General features: G+C 37.7%; 1 protein-coding gene across 3 annotated transcripts in view; it reads right to left on the bottom strand.

Moving 5' to 3' along the window:
• LRRCC1 (leucine rich repeat and coiled-coil centrosomal protein 1) overlaps positions 1 to 24714 on the bottom strand; it is a 47577-nt gene that overhangs the window by 5032 nt on the left and 17831 nt on the right. For all 3 annotated transcript variants that reach the window (XM_070382903.1, XM_070382902.1, XM_070382904.1), the window contains 12 exons: positions 23233 to 23429; positions 22814 to 22961; positions 21559 to 21707; positions 14191 to 14395; positions 13302 to 13441; positions 12195 to 12396; positions 11429 to 11614; positions 10537 to 10711; positions 9172 to 9335; positions 4581 to 4789; positions 4352 to 4489; positions 976 to 1111 (listed from right to left, as the gene is read on the bottom strand). In XM_070382903.1, coding sequence (XP_070239004.1) covers positions 976 to 1111; positions 4352 to 4489; positions 4581 to 4789; positions 9172 to 9335; positions 10537 to 10711; positions 11429 to 11614; positions 12195 to 12396; positions 13302 to 13441; positions 14191 to 14395; positions 21559 to 21707; positions 22814 to 22961; positions 23233 to 23429 — 2049 coding nt within the window. The remainder of the gene's footprint in view (positions 1 to 975; positions 1112 to 4351; positions 4490 to 4580; positions 4790 to 9171; positions 9336 to 10536; positions 10712 to 11428; positions 11615 to 12194; positions 12397 to 13301; positions 13442 to 14190; positions 14396 to 21558; positions 21708 to 22813; positions 22962 to 23232; positions 23430 to 24714) is intronic.

The following is a 24714-nucleotide window of genomic DNA, read 5'->3' as shown; positions in this document are numbered from 1 at the left end:
ATTTTGCTTTGAGTTAAAGGCCTAATATCATACCTTATTTAATAATACCTAGTGTACTCTTGTTCAACACTCAGTAGATTTTAAATATATGAAAAAGCCACTGCACTGAAATAACTAAATTTTGAACCAACTGTATTTCTTTATTAACTGTGATTATTTTCAAAGACCTAATTCCCTCTTTCTGGTTATACAGGCTCCTTTAATGTCATTTAACTACACAACCTTGATTATAAAATATTTAGTATACCTTTCCTTTTCTATTAACTCTTTTCCTTTTCTAGTTGCTGATTTCTGAATTTCCAGTCTTAAAGATATGTGTTTCTTATTAACACTTCAAAATCTGGGAAAAATGAAAGTTCATAACTGTCTCATTTAGTGGATCTTAACAGTGGAGTCACATGAGAATCACCTGTTGAGTTTTAAAAATATCCAGGTTTGAACCTAGTCTTAGTGGATGAAAGTATGAGGGGAAAGCTCATACATAAGTATTATTAAAGCTTCATAAGTTAATTCTGATGTTTCCCTGTCATTCAGTATCATCCTATACCCATTCCTTTGTCAATGAGAAACTTGACAGTTTGAACCCTAATTCATAATAAAACAATCCTTGAGAACTTGTCCAAGGCAGTAATGGATTGTACTTAATACATTCACATTCTCACCTTGCCTATGTGTAACCAAAAGGGCTTCCAGCTCAAATTGGTGAAGGATATATAAATTTTTATCCAGAGCTCATGGAGCAGGTACATTTCAGGATCAAATTTATAATCTTGGTTTCATTAAAATTCTATTCTACAACTAATCTAAGTATTACCAACATGTTGGTCTGGCTTCATGAGTGTATTAGTAACATTCTTCGTATCTATTTGGTCGTTAAATCATGCTGCCTTTTCTCCTTATCACTGTTGAAGATAACAATTTACTTAGCTATAACAATTTAATACTGATTATCAAAGTGAATTTTACTTACAGTACCTTTAAATTTGCAGAATCAATACATTTCTGTTTTTCATTTGCCAGTTGTATTATTTCATTTTGATGAGCTTCAACAATTGCATCAACTTGTTTCTTAAAGGCATCATCCATACTTTGAAGCTTTTCCATTGCATCCCTTAAAAACAAAACAAAACCACATATCTACCTGGATGTATAAAAATTAGGATTTTTTTTTTAACATGGAAGCACTCATATTCATGTCTTAATGGGAGCATAACTCCATTGAATAGCAAAAGACTATCTTGGGTAACTGAAGTTATTAGTTCATCATCCAACAGAATCTGTTAGTAACAGTTTAGAGTAGGGTAACATAAGTGGAAGTTTGTTACATTATCCTCTGAAAGTTAGGATACACTGGTTCTCACTTGTGAGTCTAAGGATATGTTTTATAAGCATCTTCACAGATGCTGTCAATTTCTTTTCCCTCCATGTATTAGCAGTATGATAATAATTTACAATGTCTATACTATAGGCAGGTTCAAGTTTATAAGCATGTATGTCTGATTTTCCTGTGTTTATGCTTATCAGATAAAACCCTATGTTAATAAACATATTATAAACAGTATTTACAAAATTTCAGTGCTAAATGTTTCTTATAAGCAAAATACCCATTTCTTAATATTAAATATGAATAATTTTATTAAAAACGTTAAGCTCATAATGAACAAGCTTCCTGGTTTTGGCACAGACCACTGCAACAGTGGATTGAACATTAGGACCGAAACTGTGCTCCTGGGCACGGAAACCCTTCTGTGTCCCCTGTTTCTTGTTTGCAGGGAATAGATTCCAGCCTCCAAGACTTTCCCTGAGTTTCAACGGGTACATGTGAACAGTCACTTATCAGGGAAGGGAAGGGATGCAGAGATTAGGGAGAAGACCACCTTAGGCCCGATCCAAAGAGTACAGGCCCTGCACATACCCTACTCTTTAACAGCAACTCCACCCCTGAACCACTGCTATAAACTTGCCAAATCCTCCCATGTTGGGACGCAGGGTTTGAGGCACAAGCCTATTGCGTCCCCTTTTGTCTGGCAAAGCAACAAAGTGATCCTTTTCTACATCACCCAAAACTCTTGTCTCTGACACTTCCTTGGGCACAGGTGAGGGAGACTAAACTTTCAGCATTAGGATCATCAATCAAAAGTCTTTCTTTTATTCCAGTTGCAACATTTGGTAGCTATGTGACCAAGGGCAAGTTCACAACCTCTGGATTTAAAGTCTGTCAACTATAACACAATAATCCTGCCTGTTTGGCTAATCTCACAAAATTACTGCTGGGTTCAAAGTAAGATATAAGAAAATAATCAACTTATATGTTATAAAAACCTTTGCAAATAAAATCTTTCTTATGATCAATGATTTATTTATTTTATTAAAGTTCTATTAAATTAAAAATCATACATACCAATCTCAGTCATAAGAACATTAAGGTAAAAATCAGGCCTTTTTATTGTTTTGCTCTTAAAAACACAATAAACAATATAAGAGATTCTAAAAATTGTCAGGCTTTATGGTTTTAGTTTAGGAACTTCTAGTTATATGAAATGATTGTGTCTTTTAGGATCAAAAGGACTTCATACTGCAAAGCTATGACCAGCAGGAAAGAAAACAGGCTCTAAGTCAATGTTTCGTTGCATTAATGTTTGGTTGTAAAGCAAAGTATAACAGGGTCCATTAGCAGACAATGGACTGTATTATCAATTAAAACTTCTGGGGTGTATAATAAGACCTTTCACCTTTTCATTTACATTGAGTTAAAATATGAAAAATCAAATTTCGAGGTTCTATTAGATTTGATATAATGGGGAACCTACCTCTATATGAAATTTTGGGGCTACCTACATGCCACATTATCTACACCATTCTATATTTTGACATGAGAACTGGTCACTAAACCATGCTACCTGTTTTTTAGGTCAGTTAACTTTAAATTATTTTAACAAGTCTAGTCATATAGTTTATAAGGTAAAACCCTCATTTCCTCTAGAGTATTTTATAAAATCCATATAACAATGGCATATGCGTACAGATTTCTTCCCCTTATTTACAATCAGCTCTCATCCTCGTTGGTGCAGGCTAACTGCTACCGACATCTGTTTTAGATTCTTCAGAAGCTCTCTGTCCCTGGCAGTCAGTGATTTTTTCCCGCTAAACTTCACATGTTGTTGTTTAGTCGCTAAGTTGTGTCCAACTCTTTGCAACCCCATGGACTGCCAGGCTCCTCTGTCCATGCGATTCCCCAGGCAAGACTACAGGAGTGGGTTGTTATTTCCTTCTCCAGGGGATCTTCCCAACCCAGGGATTGAACCCTGGTCTCCTGCACTGGCAGGCGGATTCTTTAGTGCTGAACCACCAGGGAAGCCAAAACTCCACACACAATGCCACATACAACAGCCAAAAATATTAGTTGTTTCCATTCAAACAGAATTTGAAAACAGTAATTCTAGTAATAAAAACTAAATATACAGCAATTACTATGCATCGAGCACTATTTAAATGCTAAACAGCCCATACAAATCATATACATACATAAATACACACATACACAAAGTTTAAACTTCCATCAAATATTAAGGGAGGAACTATTATAATCATTTTATAGATGGAATGGAAATTAAGTGCTTGGCAAATAACCATGTCCAAAATGTTTTTACCTTCCTCATGCCTGCTACTGCTACTGCTAAGTCACTTCAGTCGTGTCCGACTCTGTTCGACCCCATAGACGGAAGCCCACCAGGCTCCCCCGTCCCTGGGATTCTCCAGGCAAGAACACTGGAGTGGGTTGCCATTTCCTCCTCCAATGCATGAAACTGAAAAGTGAAAGTGAAGTCGCTCAGTCGTGTCTGACTCTTAGCGACCCCATGGACTGCAGCCTACCAGGCTCCTCCGCCCATGGGATTTTCCAGGCAAGAGTACTCGGTTTTCTTTAAAGATATCCCACAGGATACTGGATGCTTGGGGCTGGTGCACTGGGATGACCCAGAGGGAGGGTATGGGGAGGGAGGAGGGAGGAGGGTTCAGGATGGGGAACACAGGTATACCTGTGGCGGATTCATTTCGATATTTGGCAAAACTAATATTGTAAAGTTTAAAAATAAAATTAAATTAAAAAAATAAAAAAATAAAAAGCCTAGGAAAAAAAAAAAAAGCAAATAAACTTTATAAGACCAGGGATCACCAGTACTTAGAACAACATCTAATAGGTTGGTGCAAAGGTAATTGTGGTTGTTGCATTGTTGAAATTTGCCATTTGATATTGGAATACCTTCTGTATAAATTTGGTTTGATATACATCATTTTAATGTGCAAAAAAAAAAAAAAAGATATCCCACATACTTCAGGACTTAATGCTTACTTTTGTAGTTCGATACTTTTGTCTCTTTCCGCTTTAAGTTTTCTTTCTTTGTTTTCAAAGTTTTCTTTCACTTCTTTTACTTGCATTTCAAGATGACATAGAAGTTCTCCTTTATCATGCCACTTCTGATTAAGTGTACTAATATGAAAAGAAATAATTAAAAAAAAAACCGGTTACATGAAATTATTAAGCCACATGTTATTTCTCAATAGGAAATACTGTATAATACCTGTAAGCTTTTCTGATTTCATCAAGTTCTAATTCCTTCACTTTCAGCTGCTGTTTTAGTTTCTCTTTTCTTTCATTGTGTCTTTCTAGTTTCTCAACTATTTCATCCAGTTGTGAAGATTTTTCTTCAAGTTGTTCCTGAGTACATTTTTGTATTTCAGTGATTTTTTCATGTAATATTTTGATTTGTTCCTCTCTTTCCTGTAAACACTTCATTTTTACAGAAAATAAATCATTATTAAAAAAACAATTATTTTTCTTAATCTTAAATGTCTTATTTCCAAATTAAATATGGTTTAAAATTATTATAAAAACTACAGATTAAAAAATAAATTGAATGTTCAGGGAATGTTTTAGAAAAGATTTCTACAGAACATTTAAAAAATCACAATCAATAAGGAATAGCACCATTACTGTGTTTTCGATGCCACTAAGAATGATACACTATGTACACTTTTTATTTCATTAGGTTACTACCAACCACACAAAAGGAGTACACGGGAAGAAAAACAGTACAATGACAATTTTATTTAACATGGAATATAGCAAAGATTGATATTCACGATGCATGTATGACACAAAGTACTATTTCTACTCTGCTAAACAAGTGTCTTCTGCATTAGAGTGAACAAATACTTTAAAGTATGATTTCATCACTATTGAATGTCACATGAAAATAGGTTCTACATTCCCCCAAACTTCCTTTCATCTTCTGTCCTGTGAGGCCAACTGTATCCTCTATTTGCATACTACATATCAGAGGATTAATGAAAGATCAAAACTACCTTGATCAGTTCAGTTCAGTTGAGTCACTCAGTCGTGTCCGACTCTTTGCGACCCATGAATTGCAGCACGCCAGGTCTCCCTGTCCATCACCAACTCCCGGAGTTCACTCAGACTCACGTCCATCGAGTCAGTGATGCCATCCAGCCATCTCATCCTCTGTCGTCCCCTTCTCCTCCTGCCCCCAATCCCTCCCAGCATCAGAGTCTTTTCCAATGAGTCAACTCTTCGCATGACGTGGCCAAAGTACTGGAGTTTCAGCTTTAGCAGCATTCCTTCCAAAGAAATCCCAGGGCTGATCTCCTTCAGAATGGACTGGTTGGATCTCCTTGCAGTCCAAGGGACTCTCAAGAGTCTTCTCCAACACCATAGTTCAAAAACATCAATTCTTCGGTGCTCAGCCTTCTTCACAGTCCAACTCTCACATCCATACATGACCACTGGAAAAACCATAGCCTTGACTAGATGGACCTTTGTTGGCAAAGTACTGTCTCTGCTTTTGAATATGCTATCTAGGTTGGTCATAACTTTCTTTCCAAGGAGTAAGCGTCTTTTAATTTCATGGCTGCAATTACCATCTGCAGTGATCTGTTAAATGTTTGCAGGTATTAGGCCTCATCTGACTTATTTATGCCAATGAACATATCTGCTTTACAGGTGCATGCCTGGATGCTGGAACCCTGTAACATCAACTAATGATAACTGTCTCTACCAGTAAGAAAAAAATGAAATTAGCAGTTCCTGTTTTCATCCTGTTTCCCCTGTCCCACCTTGCCTTTTTTTCCCTTTTGGGAAGATGATGGAGGCAAACAAACAAATACTGAATGAGGCTTATTTAGGAATGAATTCATCAGTATCTTAGAAAATGTGGTTTAATTCCTCAGTGTGTTATACATCTAAAAATTCTAAGCAATGGTATCAGGTAGTCTTGACCAACATTTCCATAATTTATTTTCTCCCCACAACTCTCATACTTAAGTACTTAGGGGAGAGCAGTCTTAATATATTATTCAGTTCAGTTCAGTCACTCAGTCATGTCCGACTCTTTGCGACCCCATGAATCGCAGCATGCCAGGCCTCCCTGTCCATCACCAACTCCCGGAGTTCACCCAGACTCACGTCCATCGAGTCAGTGATGCCATTCAGCCATCTCATCCTCTGTCACCCCCTTTTCCTCCTGCCCTCAATCCCTCCCAGCATCAGAGTCTTTTCCAATGAGTCAACTCTTCGCATGAGGTGGCCAAAGTACTGGAGTTTCAGCATTAGCATCATTCCTTCCAAAGAAATCCCAGGGCTGATCTCCTTCAGAATGGACTGGTTGGATCTCCTTGCAGTCCAAGGCACTCTCAAGAGTCTTCTCCAACACCACAGTTCAAAAGCATCAATTCTTGGGTGCTCAGCCTTCTTCACAGTCCAACTTTCACATCCACATATGACCACTGGAAAAACCACAGCCTTGACTAGAAGGACCTTTGTTGGCAACGTAATGTCTCTGCTTTTAAATATGCTATCTAGGTTGGTCATAACTTTTCTTCCAAGGAGTAAGTGTCTTTTAATTTCATGCCTGCAGTCACCATCTGCAGTGATTTTGGAGCCCCCAAAAATAAAGTCTGACACTATTTCCACTGTTTCCCCATCTATTTCCCATGAAGCGATGGGACCAAATGCCATGATCTTCGTTTTCTGAATGTTGAGCTTAAAGCTTATTATTATTAGGAATTCATAAAAACTACAGAAGATTCTTATGAAATAACCCTGCTAATAAAAATAACATTGTAGCATCAGAGAATCTTGTGACCCATACTTAAAAGTACCAAAACAATACATATGAGGAAACCAAACCTCAAAAATCCTGTTTTAGAATCTACTTAATTGAAAATATTGAACTCCAAATTCTGCAGATTAGCTCATTATCCCTTTAAGTTATTAGCTATGGTGAAATATTTGGGCTTCCCTGGTGGCTCAATGGTAAAGAATCCTCCTGCCAATGCAGGAGACACAGGTTTGATTCCTGGGTTGGGAAGGGCCCTGGAAGAGGAAATGGCAACCCACTCCAGTACTGGAGAATCACATGGACAGAGGAGCCTGGTGGGCTACAGTGCATAGGGTTGCAAAAAGTTGGACACGACTGAGCAACTGAGCACACAGTGAATTTATCGCTATAAGAAATTATACCTAGTTATCTCTGTATGTTCTGTAATGAGCTGGGATGCACCATTAATGCTCATATCTTTGAGGTTGATACAACGGTCTTTAAAGTAAATGTACTAAATTGTGAAAAGAAAGAAAAATGATGAGTTGAAAACTTTTTTTTTTTTAAACCAAAAATCTAAAAACTAATTTCCTTTTTGGCTCCACTGTGTTATTCATTACTAGTGATTTTCTCCCAAAACTCTGTTCAGAGACTGATAAGCAGTAGTCTTACTGCAGAAGTCGTTATGTCAAACATGGTATTATACTGAGTATAGAAAAAATGCTTACTGATTAAAAATTTTGAATAATTTTCAGTGTAGCTTGGCATGTATGACAGATATAATGGAAGTTTTGGTTTCATCCAAAAGCAAAAACAACGATGTAATTGTTTAGGGTAATTATATTATCTAAATACAGTTCAAAAATCACAGTTCAAGCATTCATAGTCTAAATCTAATTATGGATATAACAACATGGTGATAATGTTTCTTAATTTTCTGTACTTGATGAAGTTCTGTTTCTTAAAAATGACTAAGGGGGGAAAAATCAAATCTTAGGTAGTTATAATTAAAGAATGAGTTCCTTAAAAAAATAAAATAAAAAAGAGAGAGAATGAGTTCCTAACTTTGTGGGTGATAATCCCATTTAGAAGTTTCTTAAAATCCCTTTTCTTGGGCTATTTTTTTAACTCCTTGAAGATAATCTTCAGAAGAAAATTCTGGAGTTCAAATTTGATTCAAATTTTGGAGTTCATGCTAACTTTCAGAATATTTCTCTGGGAATTTTCACGTAATATACTTTGAAACAAGAGATGCTGTTAGTTTTCTCTAAGACAGGCCATATTAAAGAAGAGGGTAAAAACAGTGTCTCTTGGAAATAAGCACGAATCTTTTACATTCTATTCATGGCATGCTGAAGTCCGTGGGGTTGCAAAGAGCGGGACACCACTGGGCAACTGAACAACAACAAGGTTTTGTCACAGAGAATTCTGAGAACTGAGTTAGCAATACTGGAAGATACTAAACAACACGAAGTTTAAATAAAAATGCTACCTTTTTTGGTTCCTAACCCTTTATGGGGCTCTGAAGGCAAGAACACTGAGGTGGCTTGCCCTGTCCTCCTCCAGTGGACCGTGCTTTGTCAGGCCCTGACTTAGCAGGGACAGGCCCTGCTGCCGCCACGCGTGGCCAGACAGCATGCCTGGCGCCCTGCACGTCCCACTGCTGGTCCTCGCTGAGTGCACGTAACTCCACCGGCCGCCAAGCCCAGGGAAGCCTGGTGTGCTGCATGCAGTACACGGGGTCGCAGAGAGCTGGACGTGACTCTTCAGCAACTGAAGAGCAACCACCACCCATTCTGGACACTAGTTTCAATTACTCTGGAGGGCCATAATAACACCCTCCATAAAATTTTGAGGTAAAAGTAATTTCAAGTTAATAAATGTTATATATAACTTTTAAAAGCAAAGTGGCAAACATTATTAAAAAAACACGATAGTATGTCTTAAATTCCACAACAGTTGGGATTCATTGAGACAAATATTTATTAGGTAGTTCGATCCACACATTTTCACACTTTCCCTATGAGCCGTTCCTAAAATAAAATGTCAAACTTACCTCTTTTAATTTTCCAATGGTTTCGGTTTGGTCGTCTATGATTTTACATTTGATTCTTATTGTGTCACTGTCACGCTCACTTGCTTTTCGCAGACATTCATTCTCCCTGTACAAACTTTCAAGCTGAGCCTCTACTCTCCCATGATTTTGGACTAGAGAAGACCCTAAGAAACAAACATCACAGTAAAAACCTTAAGAAGACCTTAGAGATTTGTTTTTAACGAGCATCTAATTTTATAGTGTATGATAGAATGAGTAAAAGAAGCTGAATAAAGAAACAAAATACGTAACAGCATAATATGAAGTGGAAAGAGAAGAAACGGGCCTTTTAAAAGCTGTGGGTATTTGAGAACCTAAAACCACAGTAACCATGCAAGCAGCTACTTTTGTGAACAACTAAGTGAAAGTGAAAGGGAAGTCGCTCAGTCGTGTCCGACTCTGCGCGACCCCATGGACGGCAGCCCACCAGGCTCCTCCGTCCCTGGGATTTTCCAGGTAAGAGTACTGGAGTGGGGTGCCAGTTCCTTCTCCAATGCATGAAAGTGAAAAGTGAAAGTGAAGTCGCTCAGTCGTGTCCGACTCTTCGCGACCCCATGGACTGCAGCCCAGCAGGCTCCTGTGTCTGTGGGATTTTCCAGGCAAGAGTACTGGAGTGGGTGCCATCGCCTTCTCCGGTGAACAACTAACCGAGACACAAAATATTTAATGGGTCATGTTATGCTGTCCATACAAACAAAATTAATTTGTAATCATATTACAGATTCCTACATGGTATGGTCAAATATGCAATGTTCCATTTAGGTCAACATCTACTATTCATAATTTGTGAAGTCTCCATGAATGCCTTAAAACAGTGTATATCTCTTGCTTTATGGTGACTGGAAAGGGAATGAGACTAAGGATAAATTTACCTGAACCTAAAATGGTTTTTATTCATAACTGATTTCACATTTCTCCACATGTAACAAGATAAATGTCAGCAACATTTATTTTCTTAGCAAAAAAATGAATGCTGCATATGTACAATTTAAAATCACTAGATAAGAAAGAATTGTTTTCAATAACTTATTTAGCTGGAGCATGATAAAGGATACCTGTTCAGAAACGTAACCAAATTACACTGGGAAGAAAATCAGAGACAGCAAAATATCAGAGCTATAACTATAAAATGGGTGTAATAACCTCCTTCTCAATTCCTTAGTATAATTTCATTCCTGTCTGACTGACCAATGACCAGTTACCCTTCCGTATAAAGCGTCACCTTCTTTCCTGGGATGTCTAGGAAGAATTAACCCTCCCTTTTCTAATACACTGGTTTGCAGGATGAGAAGAAGGGGCTATTTTTTGAAAATTTGAGAATTTTACCCTGTAGTGCCAACTCATGTCCCCATACTTTTCTTTCTGTCCTTAAACCATAAATTAGCGATTCCTTGGCAGCTAGCTCGGAAATAAGCTGCATTTTTTCCTGCTTGAGAAGTTCTATTTGAATACTCTTCTGCTTGTCATCTTCAATTAAAATTTCAAGTGTGTTGATTTGATTCTGTATACCACCAAAAAACATTGAAAAGAATGCAAAGTAATTATTATATTTAAGTACTTCTTTATTTTCTTTCTGTATTTTATAGTGAGAAAAAATGTTATTTAAGCAAATACAAAGTAATGTCCCCAAATTTTATATAGAAAATGTTTTAATTTTATTGACTAAAAATAAATGTAGGTCATTAAATAAAAAGTCAAATTTTAAGAGGCTATTTCTGTAAAAACTCTGAATTTTATTTAATATTTTAAAAGAGCAACTATACATGTATTACTCAAAATTTCTCACCAAGGATTTCCATCAACAGTTTAATGGTCACTTATATAAAGTGAGTCCTTTTGAGCAAAATATCACTAATATTTAAAACTGAGACAACAGAAATAAAGTAATTAAAAAAGTATTATAGTTAGGTATATTAGTATGTAAAGACGTCCACTACCACAAAATTAGTATCAATAATTCCTTGGATATTTTCCAAACTTCAACCATCTGTATCACTGTAAAACTGGTATCTATTTACTTAGTATGCTGCCTAAAATTAATTCACTTACTTATTTAAATACGATTTTAGTGTAAGTAGTACAACCTGGGTAGCCATGGTTTATCTCCTAATTATATTAGTCTTCTACTTCACAATTGTATACTTCCTAAAATGATCACAATATACTTGAAAAAAATGACATAAAAAGTTAAAAAGGAAATATAATGGTAGTGTCTTACCTGTAAATTTGCTGCTGTTTCCTGTTTCAATTTAGAAACTTCTGCAAGTTTTGTTTTTTGTTCCTTCACCATACAGGTTAGGTCTTTAATTAAAGAAGAAGACTCATTTTCTTTTCGTTGAGCCCAAACAAGAGCATGCTTGCTTTTTGCTAATTCAGTTGCAACATTTTCAAAACCATCTTTAACCTATATTTTAAAATTGCATCATAAATAGCAGTTCTCGGAATATTTAGAATATATCTGATTTTGGAAACAGCTTACTTTTTTCATTTTTAGTATCTGAGTTTTAGCAATAGCATGAAATTCACAGATAACTGGCTTCGCAGGTCAGCCAGGCCATATGTGTTTATGTGTTTTAAGGTCTGGACCCTGCTATTTTGACACAAAAGCAGCCAGACACTGTGTAAACAAGTGAGCATGGCTCTGTTCTCATAAAACTTTACAGAAACAGGTAGTGGGCCAAAAATAGCCCAGAGACTTTAGTGTGCCGATCCCTGCTCTAAAGTACAAATAATAGAGAATGCAGGTTTCCTAATTCCTATTCGAGTGCTCTCTTTACTTGACCATTTATAATGTCACTTAGCTTTGGCAACAGCACTGAAGATTAGCTATTATTTATGTGAAGAAATAAGGCTCTAAGAACCTAATTTGCTTACGATCCTATAGGCAGCATGCAAATAGAGCTAGAATTCTAAAATGTAGTCCTCTTATCAAATCATAACTTGCTGATTCTGTTTTCAATAAAAAGCTAGATGCCAGTTCTTACATCTTTAAATCTTCTGGCTTCAACAGTTAAAGCAATACGGAATTCATTTTCTAAATCCATATACTGTTGATTTAATGCATCAATTTTGTCTTGATATTCTTTTACAACTTGCTCATGCTTTCTCTCTTCTTTAGCAATTTCTTTAGCTAAGGCTTCCTGGAACTCAGCTTCACTAAAAAACTCCCTTGTTTCAATGTCTTTCCTGGAATGAAAAACAAAAATCAAAGGATACTGTTTACATGGAAAGAAAACTTTAAAGGCCTTTAGGTACTAAATATTCTATATTCCCTATTGTTAAAGATCAGCTCCTTACTTTCAAACACAAAATAAGGGACAGGATGGTATATGCAGGAAGAACAAAAGTTTATTTGACTGTTCATTCAGTGGTGACAGGGATATGCCAAGTCTTAACTTCACTGAGATAGTTCACAGTCATTTTATGGTTTCTAATATCCTTTGGGTGTATTCATAGGAGTCAGGTTCTGCTTCACTGCATCTTCTATGTTGCTTGAGTCTTTAATATACAGTAAATACAGTCTACCGGGCAAAACTACAGCCCTTGGACCAAATCTGGCCTGGTGCCCTTCTTGTGGGGAAATAAACTTTTATTGGAACACAGCACATCCATTTGCTTACACACTGTCTATGGTTACTTTTGGGCTACAAAGAGACAGTTAGGCATGACCTGAAAAGCCTGAAATATTTTCTATCTGGACCTCCACAGGAAAAAGTCTGCTGAATCTGCTTCAAAGGAATAAAGTATACTGCTAATTTAACAAGTAGTTACTTGGAAGTCAATTAAACAGTTTTCTCTATATTATAATGATCAACTTTTGGTTGGGCTTAGAGAAAGGCAAAATGAGCTTCATTGCTCTAAATCCATACTTCAACCTTAACAAAGTAACTGATTTGTTTCTAAGTTACAAGTTCTTACAATAAGACTGATTCTAAAGTATACATAAGCATGTTATTTTTCATGAGCTAATTCTGTCAGACTTCACATTGCTGCATCACTGTCTAGTTCTGGGGGAAGGGGCAGAGAGAACCAAGTGACTTTTTCTGTTTTTCAACGTCCGTATTTTCCTGACATATACATATTTCAGTTACCTGTGTTCTTTTTCTTTCAATGCAAGCAGTTCATGAAGTTGTTGCACCTGTTCCTTTTCCTGATGAAGAGAAGTCCTAAGTAAGTTTATTTCTCTATCAGCAGCGGCAGCTTTGAGTTCCACCTCTTGGATAAGTCGCATCTGAGTAAAATGCACACAATTACAGTATTTAGATAATCTCCTCTGCTTCTATTTTAATGTCAGTTACCCAAAGAAAAGTGTCTTCTAAGTAACAGGACTTAGTGACTAAGCTGATTTCCAAAATTAACTACATAACGGTGTGGGTACATAAAGTTAAGTCTTAGAAGCATCAAGGGCTTCCCAGGTGGTGCTAGTGGTAAGGAACCCACCTGCTAATGCAGGAGGCACAAGAGACTCGGGTTCCATCCCTGGCTCAGGAAGATCCCCCTAGAGAAGGGCAAGGCAGCCCACTCCAGTATTCTTGCCTAGAGAATCCTATGGACAGTGGAGCCTGGTGACTACACTCCACAGGATCACAAAGAGTTGGACACAACTGAAGCGACTCAGCATGCATGCAGAAGCATCAAACATATTAGACTAAATCTTATTTGCACCATGAACCTTAAAAAAAATTTCTGTTCAGAAAACACAAAAATTAAAAGCCTTCAAGCACCCCCAAGGAGTCATTTAAAAACTGGCTCTAATAAAACACAAGCCTAGCAACTAGCAGTATATCCACCAACTCTTCTTATAACTGCTTTGTGAATGCTGGCGGCCTTAATTCAAGAAATAATTCCGCACGTTAAATGACTGGCATGTGTAATTTTTGTATCCAACCTAACATCTCTGTCTGCGTATGATGACGTAGCGTGTTTCAGGAGAGACGCTATGAGCGTGTAACCCGCGGAAGCGCAGATGGCAGAGGGTACCTGTGCGGCTTGCTGCTGCCCCTTCTGCCTCTCCATTTTCTCCAGCGCTTTTTCCAGGGTTCTCAGGTGTCTAATGTGATCATCTTGTTGGTCTCTTGCTTTAATTAATTCAATAGTTAGTTTTTTAATTTCATTTTGAAGTCTGTGAACCATAATTTCCAGCTGCAGCTTGGAATTTCTCTCTTTAAAAATAATTTCTTTTAGCCTACAGCATAAATCACATTGTAAGTATACTATACATATAAAAAAGATGAAAACTGTACTAAATACTAAGCTTAGAGAGGAAGTAGAGAGGAAGATTTGTAGGCAGGAACACAGAAGAGAGGAAGATCTGAAGTATCTTCCAAATTCTCATTAGATTAAAAAACAGCTGAAAAACAGTATGCCATCCCCCTGATCTCTGAAACTAGCATTGTGTCAAAGGGAAAATATTTTACATAAATTAATGAATCTTTATCTTTTGTGAACTTTACTATTTGACAGCAAAACTTAAAAACACCTTATTTGTTTCAGGCATTGTGCTAGATGTGGGCTTAAAAGCAAGTAAGATAATTAAGATACAGCCTAGCCTTCAAGGAGCTTAACATCTGGCAGAGGACACGCATCCATTTATAAAGCTACAGAAGAGAAGTAACTCTGAACAGATGCCTGCAAGTCAACTCTGACCTTCCTGCATCTTCCCCAGACATTAAGTACCACAGCCTAGTACTATACTAGCTCGGTGTTACTCAGAGTCTTTTGACCGAAAATTTTCAGTTTTAGAAGAAAGGAGAATTTAGTGAAACATATAACTAACCAATTCAGAGGCAGGGATGGCACTGTTCTGAGGGACCACTGAAACCAAGGATATGAACACCATAAGGTCTCTCTGATTCCCTACAGGCTGGTCTGAATTCTTTCCACGGCAGGTTTTTTAGAATGCACTCAGGGGAGATAGGGAAGGCTACAAACATCTCTAGACTCATGTTCTGACAGCAGTGAGAACCAAGCAGAAGAGATTACCTTTCTCTAGCTCAACTTTGAACTGAGTTCTGGGAAGAGCCCCTGTTAGTCCAATTTGGTTCATATGCCCGCTTCATGCACCAGTCACTGTGGCCATAGCTAAGGTTTACCTTTACCCATCGTGTCAGGGGTTCCTCTCTTGACCAATATTATAGGCAGAGAGAGGTAGTTCATGACAGAACCGGAGTGTTTAAAAAGGGGACAATGAATAGCAAAGACAGAGCCTCATGAAGGAATTTCTGAGCCAGGCAGCCACTCCAATGTGTAATCTCTAAGTTATAATTGAGAAAAATCCCTGTACCTATCAACTCCTACACAAGAGTCACTGCTCCAATTTTTGTTCTTAATATCTCTCTTCTTGCCTTTGAGAGTGGTCTCCAAACTGGTCTTTCCACTCCGGTTTGGTATGTTACATGAGAGAATATTAGACTTTAGTCTGTGAAATATATGGTGGAAGGGGCAGAAAAGCTACAAATAAAAAGAATTAGAGTAATCCTTTGAGCAGGAGATACAGGCCTAAACTAATGCAAAAATTTGGGGACAGAAAGAAGATGGTTCAACACCTTTTAAGTAGAATGAAGAGGGTATCAATACCTACTGGTTATGAAGTCTGAGAAAGAGGAAGGAAGCAAAAAAATGATTCTGAAATTTCTAGCTTTGGTGGCTGACGATATGAAACGTCATTATTAGAACAAGGAATATAAAATAAGGGAGCAGGAAAAGTTGACCTAACGATATGTTAATCTTAGGAACTTAAAGAAACGTAGACAAGGAATTTTTAGTAGATGATTAGATGTACAATCTGTTAATCAAGGAGGCCTGGATAATAGATAAGAGATTTGGAAGTGTATAGATTAGGTATTAAAGGCATCAGGTCAGTTCAGTCGCTCAGTCGTGGCCAACTCTTCGTGACCCACGGACTGTACCACGGCAGGCTTCCCTGTCCATCACCAATGCCCAGAGTCCACCCAAACCCATGTGCACGGGAGTCAGTGATGCCATCCAACCATATCATCCTCTGTTGTCCCCTTCTCCTTCTGCCTTCAATCTTTCCCAACATCAGGGTCTTTTCAGATGAGTCAGTTCTTCGCATCAGGTGGCCAAAGTATTGGAGTTTCAGCTTCAACATCAGTCCTTCCAATGAATATTCATTGGAAATCCTAAATTTCCTTGAGGATTGACTGGCTGGATCTTGCAATCCAAGGGACTCACAAGAGTCTTCTCCAACACCACAGTTCAAAAGTATCAATTCTTCCACGCTCAGCTTTCTTTTGGAGAAGGCAGTGGCAACCCACTCCAGAACTCTTGCCTGGAAAATCCCATGGATGGAGGAGCCTGGTAGGCTGCAGTCCATGGGGTTTCGAAGAGTCGGATACAACTGAGTGACTTCACTTTCACTTTTCACTTTCATTCACCGGAGAAGGAAATGGCAACCCATTCCAGTGTTCTTGCCTGGAGGGTCCCAGGGATGGCGGAGCCTGGTGGGCTGCCGTCTATGGGGTTGCACAGAGTCAGACACGACTGAAGCAACTTAGCTGCAGCAGCTTTCTTTATGGTCCAACTCTCACATCCACACATGACTACTGGAAAAACCAAAGATTTGACTAGACGGACCTTTGTTGGTAAAGTAATGCCTCTGCTTTTTAACATGTTGTCTAGGGTGGTCATAGCTTTTCTTCCAAGAAGCAAGTGTCTTTTAATTTCATGGCTGCAGTCACCATCTCCAGTGATTTTGGAGCCCAAGAAAATAAAGTCTCTCACTGTTTCCATTGTTTCCCCACCTGTCTGCCATGAAGTGATGGGGCAAGGTGCTATGATCTTTGTTTTCCATATGTTGAGTTTTAAGCCAACTTTTTCACTCTCCTCTTTCACTTTCATCAAAAGGCTCTCTAGTTCCTCTTTGATTTCTGCCATAAGGGTGGTGTCATCGCATATCTGACGTTACTGATACTTCTCTTGGCAATCTTAATTCTGGCTTGTGCTTTATCCAGCCCAGCATTACGCATGATATATTCTGCATATAAATTAAATAAGCAGGGTGATAATATACGGCCTTGACATACTCCTTTCCCGATTTGGAACCAGTCTGTTGTTCCATGTCTGGTTCTAACTGTTGCTTCTTGACCTGCATACAGATTTCTGAGGAGGCAGGTCAGGTGGTCTGGTATTCCAATCCCTTTAAGAATTTTCCAGTTTGTTGTGATCTACACAGTCAAAGGCTTTGGTTATACAATAAAGCAGAAGCAGATGGTATCTGGAATTCTCTTGCGTTTTCTATGATCCAATGGAGGTTGGCAACTTGATCTCTGGTTCCTCTGCCTTTTCTAAATCCATCTTGAACATCTGGAAGTTCACGGTTCACATACTGTTGAAGCATGGCTTAGAGAATTTTGAGCATTACTTTCCTAGTGTGTGAGATGAGTGCAATTGGGCAGTAGTTTGGACATTCTTTGGAATTGCCTTTCTTAGGGATTGGAATGAAAACTGACCTTTTCCAGTCCTGTGGCCACTGCTGAGTTTTCCAAATTCACTGGCATATTAAGTGCAGCATTTTCACAGCATCATCTTTCAGGATTTGAAATAGCTCAGCTGGAATTCCAACACCTCCACCAGCTTTGTTCATAGTGATGCTTCCTTAGGCCCATGTGACTTTGCATTCCAGGATGTCTGGTGCTGGGTGAGTGATCACACCATCATGTTATCTGGGTCATGAAGATCTTTTTTGTATAATTATTCTGTGTATTCTTGCCACCTCTTCTTAATATCTTCTGCTTCAGTTAGGTCCATACCATTTCTGTCCTTTATTGAGCCCATCTTTGCATGAAATGTTCCCCTGGTATCTCTAATTTTCTTGAAGAGATCTCCAGTCTTTCCCATTCTGCTGCTTTCCTCTATTTCCTTGCACTGATCACTGAGGAAGGCTTTCTTGTCTCTCCCTGCTATTCTTTGGAGCTCTGCATTCAGATGGGTATATCTTTCCTTTTCTCATTTTCCTTTAGCTTCTCTTTTTTTCCAGCTATTTGTAAGGCCTCCCTCAGACAACCATTTTGCTTTTTTGAATTATTTTTTCTTGGGGATGGACTTGATCACTGCCTCCTGTACAATGTCATGAACCTCCATCTATAGTTCTTCAGGCACTCTGTCTATCAGATCTAATCCCTTGAATCTATTTGTCCCTTCCACTGTAAAATCATAAGATATTTGATTTAGGTCATACCTGAAATGGTCTAGTGGTTTCCACTACTTTCTTCAATTTAAGTCTGAATTTGACAATAAGAAGTTCATGATCTGAGCCACAATCAGCTCCCTGTCTTGTTTTTGCTGACTGTATAGAGCTTCTCCATCTTTGGCTTCAAAGAATATAATCAATCTGACTTTGGTGTCGACCATCTGGTAATGTCCACGTGTAGAGTCTTCTCTTGTGTTGTTGGAAGTGGGTGTTTGCTATGACCAGTGCGTTCTCTTGGGAAAACTGTGTTAGCCTTTGCCCTGCTTCATTCTGTACTCCAAGGTCAAATTTGCCTGTTACTCCAGGTGTTTCTTGCCTTCCAACTTTTGCATTCCATTCCCCTATGATGAAAAGGACATCTTTTTTGCATGTTAGTTCTAGGTTTTATAGGTCTTCATAAAACCGTTCAACTTTAGCTTCTTTAGCATTACTGGCTGGGGCAGACTTGGATTACCGTGATATTGAATGGTCTGCCTTGGAAATGAACAGAGATCATTCTGTCATTCTTGAGATTACACCCCATACTGCATTTCAGAGTCTTCTGTTGACTATGAGGGCTACTCCATTTCTTCTAAGGGATTCTTGCCCACAGTAGTAGATATAAGGGTCATCTGAATTAAATTTTCCCTTTCAGTCCATTTTAGTTCACTGATTCTTAAAATGTCAATGTTCACTCTTGCCATCTCCTATTTGACCACTTCCAATTTGCCTAGATTCATGGACCCAACATTCCAGGTTCCTATGCAATATTGCTCTTTACAGCACTGGACTTTACTTCCATCACCAGTCACATCCACAGCTGGGTGTTGTTTTCACTTTGTCTCCATCCCTTCATTCTTTCTGGAGTCATTTCTCCACTGATCGCCAGTAGCACATTGGCACCTACTGACCTGGGGAGTTCATCTTTCAGTGTCATATCTTTTTGCCTTTTCATACTGTTCATGGGATTCTCAAGGCAATACTGAAGTGGCTTGCCATTAAAAGCACAGTAGAGATCAAAGATTTGGCCTCTCAGGTGGCTCAGTGGTGAAGAATCCGCCTGCCAATGCAGGAGACATGAATTGATCCTTGCGTTGGGAAGATGCCCTGGAGAAGAAAATGGCAACCCCCTCCAGTATTCTTGCCTAGGAAATCACATGGACAGAGGAGCCTGATGGGCTATAGTCCATGGGGTCACAAAGAGTCAGATACAACTTAAGGACTCGAAACAATAGAGAAGACTCAGTTTTTGAGATAATATGTACTAATAGCTTGGTACCTAGATGTCAGACCTGTATCGGTAGGTATGAAGAATACAGAGTCCCTACCAAGTCACATAAGGGAATATGAAGACTGGTGAGGATCTGATCTCCAAAACCCATTTTGGGGGATAGATGAATCAGAACAGACTGAAGCTAAGTTTTCAAGAGAACAATGAATATGTAACATGTGAAACATGACACAACAACAGAGAGGTTAAAGAAGGATAAAGACGAGGCATGTCCAAAGCTTTCCAATCAAAACAGAATCTGGCTTGCAATCCCAGGCACAGCTTCCTTTAATATTCCATGAAGGCAATGGCACCGCACTCCAGTACTCTTGCCTGGGAAATCCCATGGGCAGAGGAGCCTGGTGGGCTACAGTCTATGGGGTCGCTAAGAGTCGGACACGACTGAGCGACTTCACTTTCACTTTTCACTTTCATGCACTGGAGAAGGAAATGGCAACCCACTCCAGTGTTCTTGCCTGGAGAATCCCAGGGACGGGAGCCTGGTGGGCTGCCGTCTATGGGGTAGCACAGAGTCAGACATGACTGACATGACTTAGCAGCAGCAGCAGATAATACTTACAAAGCAGAGTAAAACAAAGATGCATCTACAAACGACTCTAAACAAGAGAAAACACAATGCCAAAATCTGGGAGGAATTTCAATAATAAGCAAAGAGAACTAAATGAAAAAGGAAGATAAATCCCTCTCTTTCATTGTCTGATTGTGGCTCATCAAGTCACACAGTCTGTATATATCTATCATTAAACTATGCTGGCTACCTGTGCACCTCCTGCAAATAGAAGTGCTGTTTCTTCTAAGTGGTTATAGGACTGTTACCCATTCTATTGTTACTATTCTATCAGGAATAGCAACTTCCACAACATATAAGGTAAGAAATTGATGGCTAAGTGGTGGATTGTCTAGTAATAGCATAAAGCATCATAGTTTGCCTAATTACAGAGGTTTTCATAGAACACATGGTGTGTATTGCAATTTTCCTTATATTCCATAGGTACAAAGAATGAGAGAATCTGCTAGAAAATACCACATCAGGACCACAAAACTTTACTAGGTATATGTATAAACAGAATCTGGGAATTGGGCTGTGGCCCATATACACAAACTTACTAATCAATGAAGACTGTAGATAGGGGATTATCTACTGTATACATAGGTAGGAAATGGAACCAAGAGCAACTTCCTAATGCCTATTTGTTGGTAAATACCAAGTCTAGAAATCTAGTGCTTGTTCAAGGGTAAGAAGAGATAAAAATCAAAAGAAACTCCATGGACAAAACCTTTAACCTTTTGAGAAAAAGCATAACTTTAGAAATAACTGCCTACAGGAAACCGAAGAAAAAAGTTATTGTCATTTCAGAAAAACTGTGTGGTATTCTCACATATTGGAATAAGACATTCCTGTATTACATAATATAGAAAAAAAAAAGATAAAATGGGAAATGAAATAAGACTGCATAAAAACATTAGAATTAAGAAACTTAGGTTATCTGATACCAAAGTTCATTGTGGAGAATAGCACACAGAGACTGATTATGACCCAGAAAACCTATAGAGAAAGTCTGCCCAGACCTGCCACTTACAGAGCAAGTCTGCCAATCCCTGCTCTACGCTTTTCCTGTTTTTCACTTGTAATACTTTATCTATCTGACATCTCCCACCTTGAGTGCTCAAATTAATATCCTGAATCCTTTGTTTATATAAAAAGCTGATAAAGCCCAAAGTCTTTAAATAAAACTAGTTCAATTCAAACTAAAACCACATGCATAGTTTTCGATCATACTGCAGCTAATTGAAGGCATTCCAGTTCCAAGTTCAGCACTTTTTTCTCCTACCGAGATAACCTTAGGTGTACAGACTTTTCCCTTACCTGTCTGTAGTAAGAAGAGCCTGGCTACGAATATCTTTTTTTTCATCCGCATGTTTATGCAGTTCATCAATATAATCCATAAGCTTCTTTTCAGTTTGTTCAGCTTTCCATCTCTTCTCTCTCTCTTCATCTAGTTCCTCGACAAGTGCCTAAAAAATACACCAATATATTTGTTATGTGATCTCAGAAAAGTTACATAGCCTCTCACTGCCTCAATTTTCTCATTTATAATATGGGAATAAAAGTATCTAACTCAAAGGGCTACGGTGAGAATTAAACAAAAGATGAAAGTAAAGCATGCAGAATAGTGCCTGGCATAAAATAACTACTCAATGAATGTGTGAATGTGTGCTAAGTCACTTCAGTCGTGTCTGACTCTCTGTGACCCTATGGACTATAACCCTCGAGGCTCCTCTCCTTGGGATTCTCTAGGCAAGAAATACTGGAGTGGGTTGCCATGCCCTCCTCCAGGGGATCTTCCTGACCCAGGGATCGAACCAGCGTATGTTACATCTCCTGTACTTGCAGGCAGGTTCTTTACCACTAGCACCACCTGGGAAGCCTTCAATAAACATTAACTGCTAGTATTACTGTCATAATGACTATTACTACTTTCTAAATACTAAGGCCTTTATAACTGAGAACAAAAGGGCAAAACCAATAGCATAATATTGGAAGTAAAGTGTACTTTACAATGAAAAGTATAACCAGTTGTTCACAAGTAAAATAAGGGAAAGTAAGTAAAAATTATAAAATAAGTCAATCTGTACTAAAAATTCCTAAATGACTCTAAATCTGGAAACCATGCATCCAAAATTGGGTTTCAAAAGAGTCCATGAAAACCCTGAAATTATTTTCAAAATATTACTCAAATACTTTATGAGTTTCTCTAAGAAAGTTTCTCTGAGAAGACTACAGATTTCCTTAGATACTTAAAAGACTCTAAGACTCCTAAGTTAGGAATCACTGTTTTAGGAAGAATTTGAAAATTTAGACCTATTTTCTCCTTCTGAAGCATATGACAAAATGATTTCATTAAAATCTGATCTAAAATGTGTAATTTCCATTCCTTTAAAAATTATAAAAATAGTGACATTACACAAAATCTGGAAATCAGGATGGGGAAAATAACCCAACTTCATCCCCTCAATAAAATATTTTGTGCTAAAAAAAAATGCATTATTTTTCTGGGACTAACTTGTATTTAAAACTAAGATTATTCATATTCAATTTTTCTTAATCTCTTAAATTATACCCGGTAAGTGGCATCTTCTGGACCATCATTGTTTACTTTCATTATTTCAGTCTTCTGGTTTTCTGATTCTTCTAATGTACTATTGTTTGGCAAAGACGAACTTATATATAATTCTTTAAGGAAAGGTGGTTTCATTTTACGATTACAACTGCGAATAAAAAACACAGTTAATAACCCAAAGAAATGTATGACACTTATAATTTTTACAACTTAGGTAATGACAATCTAGCATAAAGAGATCCTTTTATACAAATGTATATGAATATACTGACCAAACCTGAGCTGGCAAGGCTGAAAAGTCAAATCTTTGACATTAGGAAAGTAAAAAAAATAAGACCACGAGGCAGCTTTAAGGAAGGAGTCGGGAGTATAAACGTCTGTGTGTCTTATCTGAATTTCTAGAACAAAAAAAGAAGTACCTTATAAAAGTACTGCTGTTTTTACTGTGGTGTTTAATAGTCTGAATAGTTTTGGAATAATAGGGGATTTTTGATCTTCGAGAAGTTTTCTTACTACATTCTTTTCTGTTTCCATAGTCACTTTCAGAAGTCACATCTGTGTCTCTTTTTGGTCTGGGATCTTTCTCAGGAACATTATCTATTATAGAATTAGAAGTCTAGAATAAAAAACAACAACAACAAAGTATTTTAAAAGTTCATTTTGGTAAAAAAATATAATTTGACGTTTTCTAAAATGTTAAAACTTTTTACAAGTTTAAGGATTTATAAAATAGGTATGTTTGCAACTAAAGACAAGGGATTCAGCTTCTAGTATGGACAAGTATGATCCCATGCGATTTGATTCTCCCAAGATCACAGTTACAAACCAGGGCAGAAATACAAATAAAACAAAAACTACTTAGAGATCCTGGAAAGTGAACAAGAGCAGGCTTATTCTAAAGAAGAGCTGACCCTTGAAAAAATGACCAGAATTAATTGTTTCTGCCTTATGGTTTTTAGCCTATGAACATACCACAATTGCCACTATGCAGGGAGTCTTAAAACTCAAGTGGAAAAACCACAAACTTTTGAGTCTGAAGAATTAGAAAGTATGGAATAGGAAGTTCAGTAAAGGATTCAAAAGAGCAGCAGTTAAATCAAAGCAAACTAAATGCTTGCTGTAACAAAATTATTAACACTCTTTGGAGGCCTATAGCAGCATCTAAAGTCTTCACAAAATGACACTCACTCTGTCCAGGACAAAATCCAAAATTACTCACAACAGGAAGAACCAGGAAAATATGACCTATTCTTAAGAGAAATGGCAATCAACAGAGACCTAACCTCAGAGACCTAAATGTTAAAATAAACAGAGAAGAACTTTACAATACTGATCATAACTATGCTCAATGATATAAAAAATGCTTATCATGAATGAAAAGAAAATTCAGCAGAAAAGTAAAAATTATTTAAAAAATGGAAATTTTACAACTGAAAAAATACAATGTCTGAAGTAAAAACTGACTGCCACACTACAGAGAATGAGATGATAAAAGAAAGAATATGTAAACTTGAAGATAGCTCAGTGAAATTATTCAATATGAAGAACACAGAGGAAAAATTTAATAAAATGTACAGAGCCGCAGGGGACCGTGGGATACATCAAAAGGCCTAAGTGAAATTTGAAAAAAGAGGAAAGAGAATGGGACAGGAAAATATTTGAAGCAATGATGTCCAAAAATTCCAAAATTGAGGAAAGACATAAATGTACATTTAAGAATGATAAAAGGGGTCAGTTCATTAGGAAAAAAAAGTAGCCATAAATGTGTATGTGCTTAGAAATATAGAGCTTTAAAATATAAAAAGCAAATGTTGAGAGAATGCCAGGAAATAGACAAATCCACAAATAGACCCAAAAAAATCAGTAAAATTAAAATTGCTACTTACCAATAGACCATTAAG

This window comes from Bos mutus, chromosome 14 (genome assembly GCF_027580195.1).
Source record: "Bos mutus isolate GX-2022 chromosome 14, NWIPB_WYAK_1.1, whole genome shotgun sequence".
Classification (NCBI taxonomy): domain Eukaryota; kingdom Metazoa; phylum Chordata; class Mammalia; order Artiodactyla; family Bovidae; genus Bos; species Bos mutus.
This window is presented reverse-complemented; position numbering and strand designations above follow the sequence as displayed.